A 13,124-nucleotide genomic window follows, 5' to 3' on the forward strand; every position below is an offset into this window, starting at 1 on the left:
CGACGTTAAATGTTATGTTGTGATAACTTAAATCATTGAATAAGTGCATCATTGTTGGCGTCAGAGTGTGTTACGCGCTCCCACCAATTTCTTGTGGGCGGATTATTACCTTTGGCGATATAGGCTGTATCTTGTATAATACTTTTGGAGTATGCGACCTTGTAATAAGAAGCATGCGAGTTTCCAGCGTTATACTACAATAGAACAAGTATCAATAGAGCGTCATCGGATGAAATTACATGAACGTCTTACCTCATTTGCATGATCTAATTAAGTCCATGGAAGCATATTAAATCCAAAAAGGTCGCGCGGTCTTCGACCGTACCCGGATGACGTCACTGCCCTCAGATCCAGGTCACAGTACATCAAAGCAAAGCAAAGATGAACGCTCACCCGTTCGGGGCAGTTGAATTCCTTCAGATTAAATCAAAACTTAGCAAAAACGAGGGCGGATGAATGTCAGTACTGATGTTCCTAAGAGGCCAATCTTTCATTACGGCAATCCGAGGTAAAATCAATCCACCCGCGACGGGAAAAAATTTCTGCGAACGCCGCACAAAAAAAGTTTGCACAATTGAACGACGCATCGCATCATTGTTGAGTTCCATCTCTTTGATCTTCATTCTTCATCTCTCATATTTCGTTGTTTCAACATACAGTCAGACTTTATTACTTTCCTTTTCTCTGGTAGTACAGATATTTGGATAGAGAGATCGAATCTCCTGCTCGATGCCACAGAAGCTTTCGAAATCTGCACCTGCAAAGTCGAGCGTTGGTTTCTCGCTAATGGCGTCACCTCAAAAGAAGCAGAAGAACGAGGTGTCCACCAAGCCTAAGGACGACGTCGAGCTTGCGCTCGAGCGCGCCGTCTTTGGGGATGTAGAAGGTTTCGAGGAGGGGTTGAAAGAGGCTGCCGAACCTGAGTATTTTGAAGAACTTGATGAATCCGCGGAATCGGAGCTTGCGGAGACTGAAGAAGAAGAAGTTGCCACGACTATTGAAAATCTCCACGATGACGAGGTATACTGTGCTTATACCGGGTATCTTAGATTAACTTGCTAATAATACTAAGCTCTTCGTGGTCGATGGAGTTAACGACCAGGCTATATCTGCTATCATCTCCGAGGACGTGTCAATGAACACAGCCGCCGCTGGTGACCGCAAAAAGGAACGTGGGCTACCGGCTGCCTGGGTTGATAGTGATGATGAACGGCTGAGTATTTCGCTTGCATCCACCGATCGCCTTCGAAAACTTCGCTCCGCCGACGATGAGGATTATATTAATGGCATGGAGTACTCTGCTCGCCTGCGGTCTCAGTTTCAAAGACTCTATCCTGTTCCAGACTGGGTCAACACATCTATCCAAAAGCGCAAGAAGCAGTCTGCCAACTCTTCCCAGTCTGAGTCATCGGACGATGACTATGAGGCCGAAGACGACGAAGAGCGACTGCTGGCGGCTGATCCACTGAAGGTGTTACTGCAAAGCACAGCTCGGTATACATCAGCGTCAAAGAGTAAGTTACTCCCGTCGTCGATTCTCGACATTTCTCGTCTGCGCGACGCAAACCAGCAAGCCCCCTCGCAAGCTGCAATTCAGACTCTTTCGTTCCACCCTTCCCTTCCGTTACTTTTGTCGGCTGGATATGATAGGACGCTTCGAATCTACAATGCTGACGGTAAAGTTAATCCGCTTGCCACGTCACTTCACATTCGCTCGTCGCCAGTTCAGACTGCTCAGTTCCATCCTGACGGACGACGCGCATTTGCAGGCGGCCGTCGTCGGTATTTCTACATTTGGGACCTTGAATCCGGCAGCGTGGACAAGATTTCGCGGATGTACGGCCACGAACGTCATCAGCACAGCATGGAACGCTTCAAGCTATCACCGTGCGGTCGATTCATAGGATTGATTGGCTCGGGCGGGTGGATTAACTTGCTTGACGCAAGCTCGGGACAGTGGATATCGGGGGCCAAGATCGAAGGCGGCCAGGTTGCCGACTTTGAGTGGAGCCAGGATGGTGGAAGCATGACAATTGCTAATTCTGCTGGTGAGGTATGGGAATGGAGCACATCTGAGCGACGATATATTTCACGATGGGCGGATTATGGTGGTATTGGTATTACCACCCTTTGTGCAACGGATAGATGGGTCGCTCTGGGAAGTCAGAGCGGGATTGTGAATGTGTATGATAAGACGAAGAAAGAAGATGACGGGCCCAAGCTTTTCTGTACGTTCGATAATCTCGTGACGTCGATTTCGGGACTTAGTTTTACGCATGATGGGCAGCTTCTCGGTATCGCTTCTCGCGCGAAGAAAGACGCGTTCAGGTTCGCACACCTCCCGTCGGGAACGATATTCAAGAACTGGCCGACCTCAGGCACGCCCCTGGGCAAAGTCACGGCGATGGCCTTCAGCGGCGGCTCCGAGATGTTTGTTACGGGCAACGAGGGCGGCAAGATCCGGCTTTTCAAGTTGAATCATTACGCATGATGGTATTTTATGAGGCGTATCATGTGTGTTTGTTTTGCATGTGTAGATGCTTTTGCTGGAGTTTCTCAAAAGTTTCCGCTGTTCACTTAATAGTGTTTGCATCTGTGATTTACGGGTTTGTAGGGTGTGCGGCGCGGTTGCTTGCTTTGCTATGTACCAATGTTTACTATTTCGCATGGATTGTACAAAGAGTCATATCGCAATCGGGGGGTTAAAGTATGAAAAGCATGTGTGGGTTTCTAGCATTGTGATCGGTTGTATATATCATTTGTCATTATTGAACTTACTTGCATATATGTTTCAACTTTAGCAATTTCACCCAAATTCCATACTACACAAGACCTAGTCATACCAGTAATTTTGGGAAATATAGAAGTCGACGCAAAACCAAAGACAGTATTCACCAAGCAATCAACCGTAGCGCCTGCAACATCTCACCGCAGCCCTGAAATCGACATTGCCAACACGACTTGACAATATTCCCACACACCAAACCTGAAGTGTCCGGAAACACGCCAGCCATGTAATTCTCTTGCACGTCCTCGCTCGAAAGATCAGAGAATGGCGGTGAGCCCGTTTCGACCTCGTAGATGACTGAGCCGAGAGCAAAGATGTCTGACTTTATTGAGGCTGGTTGGCCCAGACTTCGATTGCGGAGCGGAAGTCTGTACCGGGGCGTTTCGATTGCACTTGCTGGCATTCCCTCTAATGATGCGCCTCCGAAATCACAGATTTTCAGATTGAGGTCCCTGTCTAGGAGGAAGTTCCTAGGGGAGATGTCGGCGTGAACGACTAGACGCGAGTGGATAAACTCGACTGCCTCAGTCGCCTGTACGATCCACCTGAACTTTATTTCCTCGCTGATGAAGACGTTGTCCCTGAGCATGTAATCCCGCAAGGAGCCATGGTGCATGTACTCTAAACAGATTCCGTCTTCCGAGTCCCAGTACCTTGTGACAACACGATCATGTTTGCCGAGTACCCTGTAAATTTTGCGTTCTAGCAGCACATCCTCGCGGCATTTCTCGTGCGGCCTGGGAAATTTGAGCACAGTTCTCTCAGACGTCATGCCGACTAGCCCTGTCGCGCCGCTGCCGACGATCTCTCGCACATTGGGAGGCCGCCTCAAACATGGTCGCGGCAAGATAGTCGCCCCTGCGTAATTACAATCGGTATTGTAATTGCTGTAGCAGCCGGTATCGACGATGTCGGGAATGAACAAGATTTTGCCAGTTATTGTGTCATCCCGGTGCTCATTTACTTCCAAGGCATCAACGAATAGCAAATCTTTGATGCCGCGTGACCATAGAGGGAGGAGCCATTTCAAGAGAATGTTTGATGAAGCCGCCATTTCTCTTTTGGATCAGGCGCGGCTGCGAGAGGCAGGAAGGAGCTGGACTGGATGGACTGACGGAAATTTAATGCTAAATTGAGTAGTCAGGCAGGTGCAGAGAGAGGAGCAGATCAGAGCATTAGGCCAGAAAAGACAGATTAGGTGCAGAATGTGTGTGGACACGCTCAGGAAAGAGCCCATTGCAACTAGTCAGTCGGTCAGATGTTCAAGAATGCCATGTTCATAATCGTCCCTATACGGATAGTTCTAGGTAGCGACGACCTCGCGCGACCAGAGCGAAATAAACCGGAGCAGCAGAGGGGTTTATTATCTTGTCGGCGTACGTACGTTCAGAAACACGAGGGCCAGTTAAGGTTCATTGCGGGCTCTTAGCGCGACCTAAGCCGTGCCATAAACGCGCTAATGATCATTAGCGTGATCTGTCAGAGCTTAACAACTGTGCGTTTGAGTGCGGCTTTGCCACTTGAGATGGAACAAGCGCTTGCGAGGTGAGACTGCCAGCAGAAGCCAGCGGAATAGCGGTCTACGTCAGATTGCATGGGCGTTCTGTCGTTGGACACCAATTGGAACTTGCCTACGGCGGCCTCACGGTTCCTGAGAGTAGTGGTAAAATATCGTGGGCAAGCAATGTAAGAAACACGCGAAGTGCTCGCTCCCACGTGCATGGCCAACCCAGTCCCTCGCGCTATACACTAGAGGCTTGCGTCACAATTGTTACCCAAATCCCACAACAAATGCGGATCACTGCACTTCGTTTTCTGATTTTGCGTAGAATTAATGATCTATCTGAACGCACATTTCAGTCATCTGACGCTCTCTTCGGCCAACTCGCTCACAGATAGTAAACGTTGTGAACTTGAACTCTGCGGCTTCGTTGTCCAGGCCCAGAAATAGTGAATATTGAAGATCCAGTTCGCAACAACATTGACAGCTTCTGATATTAACACACTGACGAAATGCTGACTGGAGTCATTGACATCGGCTCAAACGCAGTACGATTTTCCGTCTCGGACCTGTCTGACTCCCAGGCCTCGCGGAACTTGCCGATAGTTTTTCAAGACAGGGCAAAAATATCTCTTTACGATGCGTTGGCTGCCTCAAGCGATCGTCGGATCTCCCACAACGTACTCGAGAGACTCCGCATTGCGATCACACGATTCGACAGAGTTTGCAAGGCTCTCAAGGTTCTAGACGAGAATGTTTCAGTATTCGGCACCGAGGCATCCAGGTCAGCTGCCAATTCGGACGACATGCTCGCCATGATCAGGAACATTAACTCGAACTGGACCGTGAACTTACTGTCGCAAAGGATGGAGGCGATATATGGCGCCATGGGTATTGCGTCTTCATTTTACGAGATAAATGGGCTAGTAATGGATCTTGGCGGGGGCAGTATCCAAATCTCATGGGTGTCCAGTGTGGCGGGCAATTTCGTCATGTCCGATTCCGCAGTCTCCCTTCCTTACGGCGCCGCCGCTATTTTTCAGAAGCTCCGGGCCCAGGGTGTCCAGTCTATCAAGTCAGAAATCGCGTCGGCCTTTGCACTAGCTTTCAAGAAAATTAAACTGCCGTTCCCACTCAAAGGTGCCAACTTGTACCTTTCTGGAGGCGGCTTCCGCGGCCTAGGCTGCCTCGCCATGAGTATCTTGTCTGACGATGAATATTATCCTGTACCGATCATTAATGGCTACCGGTGCTCGATCAAAAACCTCGAACAGGTCGCTCAGCAACAAGTGAATGACAAAACCATGGACCTATTAGAAGATATTTTCAGAATATCTAAGCGGCGCGCATCTCAACTTCCCGGAATTCTGTTACTCGTTCAGGCCCTCATTTCCGCGGCTCCTCATATTGGCTCCGTGTACTTTTGCCAAGGTGCGTTGTCAGGGGAACGGACGGTGCGAGGATGAAATTAATGTTATAATTGTTATAGGCGGCATCAAAGAAGGGTATCTGTATTCTAAGCTCGCCGACTCGCTTAAGATCAAGGACCCGCTAGTCACATGTACGGCAGCCTACGCCCGTCCGGCCTGCACTAAAATAGAGACGCTGATGAACTTTGCAATGTCGTCATTCACCCCACCATATATCTCTAAGCGTATGTTACCAGCCGTCGTCAACCTTCTTTACTACCAGGCGCCATACACTAAAGATACCCAGGCAACCGCGGCTCTGAACGTTGCCGTTTCCGGCGTACTTGCTGGCGTTCACGGGCTGTCACATGTGGATAGAGCGCTCCTGGGAATTATACTCTGCGAACGATGGGGAGGAGAAGTGTTTGACGAGCGCGTGATTGGACGGCTGTGTGATCTTGTCGTGTCTGAAAGCCGTGGGAATCTCGGTCTCACATACATGTTCTGGGGCTACTACGTTGCAAAGCTTGCCACCGTATTGGCCGATTCGTTCCCGGCCGGGGTCGTCGACAGTGAGAATAGAGTTAAAGTAGAACTAGTAAAGGATGAAATTGACGCAATTCTTATCGAACTCACGTTCATCAAGGATGATCCATGTACGTTAGCGGTGTGGGACAAGATAGAGGGTCTCGAAAAGAAAGTCAAGAAATTTAGAAAGAAGTACGATATAGTCGGGGTACCAAGGGTGTCATTCAAGCTTAGTATACAATAGGGTTTTATATGTGTTTACATTATATAATACAGTCTAATATAATATACAGTTTATTTACTCTTGCAGCGTGAAGTCATACGCCTTAAATAATGTCTTGAATTGCTCCGCATCCTTGATCTCATCCTGCTCTTCTTGCACACAACTCTTCCAGTCAGATCGTTCAGGAAGGTCTAGAACAGTCGCCAGGACTTTTCGACCGAATTGCAGATCGAATCGCACCTCTGGTGATAGCGGAACGTATAGGATCTTGTTTCCACCGAGATACACTTTGAAAAAATCTTCTTCAATTTCGCTGTCCTTGTTGTCATCCTCTTCGTCTTTCTCTATAACTGTATACCCATTCATCTTAGCTGCGTTTTCGAACTCGGTCTTAGCTCTCGATTGTTTAGACTCCGGAATGGGGACCACCTGTATGTGAAAATGAATGCCGGTGTGTCTGCTGATTTCGAATGCCACCGCCGTGTATCCATATTTCGCTAACATTGCCGCAACATTTCTTCTGTACTTCGCCATCTCTGCCTTGGTGTTCTTCCTACTTGTAGCATCTGAAATTGACGCAATTGTAGGGCTGTGCGATAGTGGAATGATCAAAATATGACCGGGGCAGTCCAGGTTCTGCGAATCAGGTGTCGGCAATGGACCTTTCGCTGTAGTGATATAACTTTCCTCGCCGATGGATACAATAAAATGCTGTGCAAGCTGCGGATTCGACAAGCAGAAAAAGCAAGTTGACGGATTAACAGGCTTCCGTTCGCTCCGTGGTCGCGGATGTCTGGCATTCGCACGCTCTCTTCTCGAATATTTAAGTGAACCCTCGTCGCCGCCTATGTGCCGCCGTTTAGCCCGGTCGCCATTTCCATATATCCAATCTCGTTCTTCTTCGCTTTTCTCCGTGCGATCCTGTGTTGCCTTGCGCTTTGATCCTTCTAAGTACGGGTTCGACGTGAAGTTGGGAGGCAATACTGTCGGTTGAAATGGTATCGAAAGATTAAACGCATAGAACCATTTCTGCTTAATTGCATTCGCAAACGGCGCTAACGATATGAACCGCGTTGGTCGCTCACCACCGCTTCCCGCTACATTAATGTATCCTTCATTCTTAAACGGTTCGCGTTCCCAGAACACAGGTCCTGGCACGAAATGATACCGTGGTTGGAAAATCAACGCTAACTCAGAGACCTTATCATTTTTCTCAACTTTCTTGACCGCATCGATCTTGTCGGCGCTTGAAGAGAGTATCTCGATATGTTGTGGCCAATGATCCGTGAATAATATGTCAATACCTTTTTGAACCTTGAGTTTCTCTAGCTCAAAAACACTGCACGACGGTCCAACTGCGGCTATTCTGACGCCATTGGAAGTCTCGACGACGCCTGAACTACCCACACAAGTTAGGTTCTCGCAAATTTTGCCATCTCTGCTCGAATCAATCAATTTTCTGATCTTTGCCGGCATCCTCGTTGTGTCCGCGTCAATGTAAAAGTACGTCGGCAGAGCAGGCACTTCCAATTTTCCGTCCACGAGCTCATCTATAACGTCCCCGGGTGTCGAACTAGATAGTACGTCACCGAGTAAGAAAAGCGCGTCAAATGGTCCTGCTGGCGAATTATTGATTTGCGCGGCTTTCGACAGCGCCGGCTTTAGATTTTCGCCTGACGGGCTCCCGAAAACGATGCTATTATCTTATTAGCAGGATTTATGAGACGTAGAGTCAAAGCTACTTATTCCCACATTTTAGATGTCATGATAGAGAGAGGCTTCGTATACTGCAGACCCGTGGTATTATTATGCAATTGGATTTGGAGTTTCTTGGGAACTCATGTCATGAATCACTAATCACAATACGAGCACGTGATTTGATTTTCACTAGGATTCAGGGGTATCTAGACCGCGCGGCGCCATTTATCTGCTAACCCTCATTTAAGTGGATGAATCTTGAATCAAACCGTATTGACTTTTGCCAATTATAATAAGGCTAGACTAATTTTCGATCAGAAATTGAAAATTGGAGGTTTTAAATTCGTGAGGTAGTTGTGAATAATCAATGAGAGACGACGACCATGATGAAAGTAAGCGCCGGCCACCGAAGCGGGATAGTTTCGTGTCCGCGACAGCGGATATAACGAATCGAGAGTCGATTATATGTGGAGGATTAGCTGGTCTAACATCTCGGTGCGCCTATAACGATGTTGCTATTGAACTTGGTGCTGATAACTTAAAGGTTTTTTGTGGCGCCGTTGGATGTGGTGAAGATTCGACTGCAGTTGCAGACCAATTCATTTAACGGCCGTGGAGGACAGGCACCCCTGTATCGGGGGACGATATCGTCTATGGCAAAAATATATAAAAATGAAGGATTAACGGTGTGTTCTATGCCAGTTCCACGCGGTAGCAAGCACTAACACTTCTGTAGGCATTGTGGCGAGGAAATCTACCGGCAGAACTTCTCTACCTATTGTATGGTTCAATACAATTCACAACTTTTCACCAAGCCAATTTGCTTATGAACACGTACGCATCAGAGTACATGTTTCCCGGTCTCCAACAGTTTATCACCGGCGCTGCGTCAGGAGCCGTCGCCACCACCGTTACATATCCACTCGACCTACTTCGTACACGATTTGCCGCGCAAGGGAATGATTCGCACCGAGTATACCAGTCACTGCGACATTCCATCCAGCAGATCCACGCAGACGAAGGTATCGCGGGATTTTTCCGCGGCTTACGTCCGACTGTAAGTTCAATTGTGCCACACATGGGTATCTTCTTCGGGACGTACGTGCCCTTGAAAGGTCTCGCCTCCCGCATTTCCGACGACTTGAATCTCAAAACATTTGGCTCTGACGAGGCAATTGCGGGGATGATTGCTGGAACAATAAGCAAGACTGGCGTTTTCCCGCTCGACGTCATCCGGAAACGCATGCAAGTACAGGGTCCAACGCTGAATCGGTACGTCATGAAGGATATACCGACGTATCCGAGGAGTATTCTGGGGTGCGCAAAGATGATTCTAGTGACGGAGGGCTATCGAGGACTGTACAGAGGGTTATGGGTCTCTTTAATAAAGGCAGCACCCGCAAGGTAGGCATCATCTCACACCGAATTGCTTCGATTAGTGATAATATAATGTGATTTATTTCAGAGTCCCTTATTTAATCTGAGTCATCGGCATACTGGAGTACTGGTTGCTAACTACGACATAGTGCAATTACAATGTGGACCTTCGAGCATTCAGTCACGGCATTACGGTGGTATGATACGAAGACGGAATCATTTCGGGCGTCATAGGCATTTTCGGTTTTGGACGGACTATAGAGGAGCACTATAAAATCCTAATCGACTAATAAATAGTATACATATTTGTTACCTTCTAAACGTTCAGCATAAGTCCCATCCCTCAAGATACGCTTGATCCCCCTCATGACCAGACTCGAAAAGTGTCCTAGGAAGCTCATATTCAATAACCGGTTGGTTCCTTATTGTCTTCGTGAACTCGGCATCAAGCATCTAGTAACGTGTTAGCACAACTCCTTTCGAAACCAGTAATAGCCAAATTTTGCCCACCGTATTATAAGAGTGGTCCATGAAATCTTCGATATTATACGATGGTTTATGAAACGGCTCCGATATAATCTTCGCGAGCATCGCGACATTGGGATGATAATGTGACTGCAGAGTCGCTAACTCCCACAGCGAACTGTCAAGCGCTCCGGATTTCATGGGATCGGTTTCATCAGCAACAAAAGGATCGCGATGGTCTTCTTCAGCATCCGTCGTGTCTACCCGCTGAAGGAGCACGTTGCACGTATTGTGCCGTTTGAGAAGATTGTAAACGAAAGGAATAATAATGACAATAGCTGAAGGAGGGGCTGAAATTGCTAGACGCGAGAGCCGCTTAATAAACGATGCAACAAGCAATGCCGGTAAATGTCTATAGTCGAGTAAGAATATCGACATACATATGGAAGTTAAGACGAAGAGAACGTACGTGGACGAAAGGAAGAGATCTAATAGTCTGAAAAACCGCGAACGGTACTTCACATGCATGACATTTCTGTCCAATAGCGCGTACAGTTTCGTGTAAAAGTTCGGGTAGTCGAGATTGTACATCTGCATAAGTGAGAATAGAGCATTGAGCGCCAAAAGTGAGGTAGCTCCCCCTACATAACATAATGTCAGCATCGCCCATCTCTCTTGCAACCCGTATTCGTTCGCTTAATACATACCTGCATCATAGGAATCAGTTAAGAAATCCATTAACGTCTGAGGCTTGTTCATATGCGGCACAATCTTTCTATGCATAATTTGCAAAATATATTTGTACTGGTCGCCTGTCAACGGCAATCGCAGAACCGCGAGCCACGAATCTTGAAATGCAGCTTTTTGCGCTGAGAGCTTAGCCACCGGTTGTTTGTTCTTCTCGGGCAGCTCAACCCAAAACTCGTTAAGATGCGCATCTTCTGTTGGGAGATTGTCAATAGAGTATAATGCCGATAATAAATTCGTCGTGAATGCGGTCTTGTGAGATTCTGATTGATCGGCCATAGCATCGTTTGCAAGCAAACTGTGAAGGTATCAGTACGTACGATAAAAGAGCGTCGTCGAGGAGATAAAGTCATACCCAGAAAAGTGGAAGAAATAGTATCGCAGATCATCGTACTTATTAGCATATTTCTCTACGAATTCCAGCAACAGTTCATCGTCGGATTGGATCAGTAAAGCATGCAAGATCCGTTTGAAAAGCGCCTTTGCAAAATAGTATTCGCCTTTTGTCGGCGCCAAATGAATACTCTCTTCTTTCATTAGCCGTACAAGTATGGTTAAAGATGTGAGCTACGTAGCGTTAGTACATGAATGGATATGCCTAGCTCGGCTGTTCATACCGCACTCTCAGCATTTTCGCTGTTCAGCAGAGACACCAGCTTGCGTTTAAAGTGCTGGTATCGATCTCTCAGCCATAGAGTAAGGGTCTCCTGAGCATTTCCTGCGCTCTGTGACTTTGGCTTACTTAGTAGGCCCGCAGCCAGCATTCGAGCGAAAGATCTGAAAAGCGCCGTGGCCGCTAGCAATGCAACTTGTGAATCCTCACTCTACAATCCAGTCAGCGCCCGGAACGATGAAAATAAAGCTTTACACAATACTTACATCCAGATACTCATTCAAGTAAACCAAATTGTTGTAGTACTCGGTGGAGCTCGAGATCTGCTGCTCAAGTTCAATGATGCTTTCCGGCGTCGGCTCCGGGAGTGCGGAGATCTTGCTAGATTGAGGCTCTGTAATCCGCTTCTTTTTCGGCACTGAATCCTTGGTTGTCCGAGGACGCTTCTTTTTGTCCACTTCAACGCTTGGCATTTTTGGAGCCTTATTACGAAGTGTTGAATAGCTGCTGTTCTTAGTTTGGAGAGTCGTGTGCGAATTTCTCGCACAGTTCAATTTTTCTGGTTGGGAGTTTGAAACTTTGGTCTAGCTTAGTAACATTGTTAGTGGGGGTGACTTAAGCAACTCCACGAGAGCAGCCAATCAGAAAATTCTCTGTACTCCCCGGCATTTCGGAGTGCATCTCGACTGAACGATCACCGGACCGCGACCATCAGGATCCACAATGAGCTCTCCATTCGTTGCCCGTTCTCTTCGCTGTAAGTAATGTCGCCGGAAAAGTTGTTTGTTGCTGCAATTGAATGGAATTGATTCAACTGACATGATATTCATGGTGTAGTTGCCGTGCGTTCGCCGGCCGCGACTCTCCTTCGCGCTTCCGCTATCCCACCAAGATTCGCTCCGTACGTGCAACGTTTTAATTTAGATTTAGCTTGGCGATTATATATGTTTCTGGTGCAATTTTGTGAGAATTAGGACTCGGATATGATTGCTAGGATGTGGTGTTTTATTACTGGATCTGACATACCATTGTTAGTATATTAGCCAATCAGTACTCCACGACGCCGGAGCCAAAGGCAAAAGCGACTTCTTTGATCAGCTCCCTCCCCGAGAACGCATTGGGTAAGACCGGCCTTCTCGCCACCGGTGCCCTCGCTGCCGTCTACGCTATCAGCAATGAGCTGTACATCTTAGGAGACGAGACCACCCTCCTCGCCGTTTTCACTGCCTTCATCTACATGGTTTCTAAGGTCGGTGCCCCTGCTTACACTGAGTGGGCCAACGGCTACATCGGCAACATGAAGGCCATCCTCAACAAGTCCCGTGAGGAGCACACGGCGGCCGTCAAGGACCGCATCGAGAGTGTTTCCCAGCTCAAGGACGTTGTCGACACTACCAAGGTCCTCTTCGAGGTCTCCAAAGAGACCGCTCAGCTTGAGGCAAAGGCTTTCGAACTAAAGCAGGGCGTTGATTTTGCCCACGAGGCTAAGAACGTTCTTGACTCTTGGGTTCGTTATGAGGCCAGTGTCCGCCAGCGAGAGCAGAAGCAGCTTGCTGAGTCTATCATTGCTAAGATTGAGAAGGAGATCAAGACTCCTAAGTTCCAGCAGCAGGTTCTTGCCCAGAGTGTTACTGAGATCGAGAGTATGTCTTAATTGGCAGAGCTTAATTCTTCTTTGGTTACTAATGAGGATTTTATATAGAACTCTTCACGGCGACCAAGTAAAGATGCTTTAACATGGACAGATAGACGAAACTTGTAGTAGCATGTTACTG

At 47.6% G+C, this 13,124-nt stretch overlaps 7 protein-coding genes across 7 annotated transcripts; 4 read left to right on the plus strand and 3 right to left on the minus strand.

Moving 5' to 3' along the window:
* Positions 1 to 601: 601 nt before the first annotated feature.
* POJ06DRAFT_294320 (WD40-repeat-containing domain protein) lies at positions 602 to 2,762 on the plus strand. Its single transcript, XM_056190467.1, has 2 exons — positions 602 to 1,020; positions 1,073 to 2,762. Exons 1-2 carry the CDS (start codon positions 730 to 732, stop codon positions 2,489 to 2,491), a joined length of 1,710 nt encoding a protein of 569 aa, XP_056046616.1. The 5' UTR covers positions 602 to 729; the 3' UTR covers positions 2,492 to 2,762.
* POJ06DRAFT_246781 (kinase-like domain-containing protein) lies at positions 2,753 to 4,104 on the minus strand. The gene has a single exon (XM_056186824.1). The coding sequence runs from the start codon at positions 3,840 to 3,842 to the stop codon at positions 2,892 to 2,894; it is 951 nt and encodes a 316-aa protein (XP_056046617.1). The 5' UTR covers positions 3,843 to 4,104; the 3' UTR covers positions 2,753 to 2,891.
* A 469-nt stretch (positions 4,105 to 4,573) lies between these two features.
* Positions 4,574 to 6,501, plus strand: POJ06DRAFT_246782 (Ppx/GppA phosphatase family-domain-containing protein). The gene is made up of 2 exons (XM_056186825.1): positions 4,574 to 5,720; positions 5,779 to 6,501. The coding sequence occupies exons 1-2, from the start codon at positions 4,802 to 4,804 to the stop codon at positions 6,468 to 6,470; spliced, it is 1,611 nt and encodes a 536-aa protein (XP_056046618.1). The 5' UTR covers positions 4,574 to 4,801; the 3' UTR covers positions 6,471 to 6,501.
* Positions 6,502 to 8,256, minus strand: POJ06DRAFT_206641 (CwfJ C-terminus 1-domain-containing protein-like protein). Its single transcript, XM_056185378.1, has 2 exons — positions 8,202 to 8,256; positions 6,502 to 8,145 (listed from the first exon to the last, which is right to left on the minus strand). The coding sequence occupies exons 1-2, from the start codon at positions 8,213 to 8,215 to the stop codon at positions 6,525 to 6,527; spliced, it is 1,635 nt and encodes a 544-aa protein (XP_056046619.1). The 5' UTR covers positions 8,216 to 8,256; the 3' UTR covers positions 6,502 to 6,524.
* Positions 8,257 to 8,514: 258 nt separating this feature from the next.
* Positions 8,515 to 9,758, plus strand: POJ06DRAFT_192285 (mitochondrial carrier domain-containing protein; the record flags this gene model as incomplete). Its single annotated transcript, XM_056184877.1, has 4 exons — positions 8,515 to 8,642; positions 8,692 to 8,833; positions 8,884 to 9,551; positions 9,674 to 9,758. The coding sequence occupies 4 exons, from the start codon at positions 8,515 to 8,517 to the stop codon at positions 9,756 to 9,758; spliced, it is 1,023 nt and encodes a 340-aa protein (XP_056046620.1).
* POJ06DRAFT_246790 (CBF/Mak21 family-domain-containing protein) lies at positions 9,556 to 11,877 on the minus strand. The gene is made up of 7 exons (XM_056186826.1): positions 11,616 to 11,877; positions 11,354 to 11,560; positions 11,092 to 11,303; positions 10,697 to 11,034; positions 10,459 to 10,630; positions 10,035 to 10,401; positions 9,556 to 9,977 (listed from the first exon to the last, which is right to left on the minus strand). The coding sequence occupies exons 1-7, from the start codon at positions 11,820 to 11,822 to the stop codon at positions 9,849 to 9,851; spliced, it is 1,632 nt and encodes a 543-aa protein (XP_056046621.1). The 5' UTR covers positions 11,823 to 11,877; the 3' UTR covers positions 9,556 to 9,848.
* Positions 11,878 to 12,072: 195 nt separating this feature from the next.
* POJ06DRAFT_266029 (uncharacterized protein) lies at positions 12,073 to 13,074 on the plus strand (the record flags this gene model as incomplete). Its single annotated transcript, XM_056189125.1, has 4 exons — positions 12,073 to 12,106; positions 12,187 to 12,250; positions 12,385 to 12,992; positions 13,052 to 13,074. 4 exons carry the CDS (start codon positions 12,073 to 12,075, stop codon positions 13,072 to 13,074), a joined length of 729 nt encoding a protein of 242 aa, XP_056046622.1.
* Positions 13,075 to 13,124: the final 50 nt, after the last annotated feature.

The sequence above is a fragment of the Lipomyces tetrasporus genome, assembly GCF_029532465.1.
Source record: "Lipomyces tetrasporus strain NRRL Y-64009 chromosome Unknown POJ06scaffold_2, whole genome shotgun sequence".
Lineage (NCBI taxonomy): Eukaryota > Fungi > Ascomycota > Lipomycetes > Lipomycetales > Lipomycetaceae > Lipomyces > Lipomyces tetrasporus.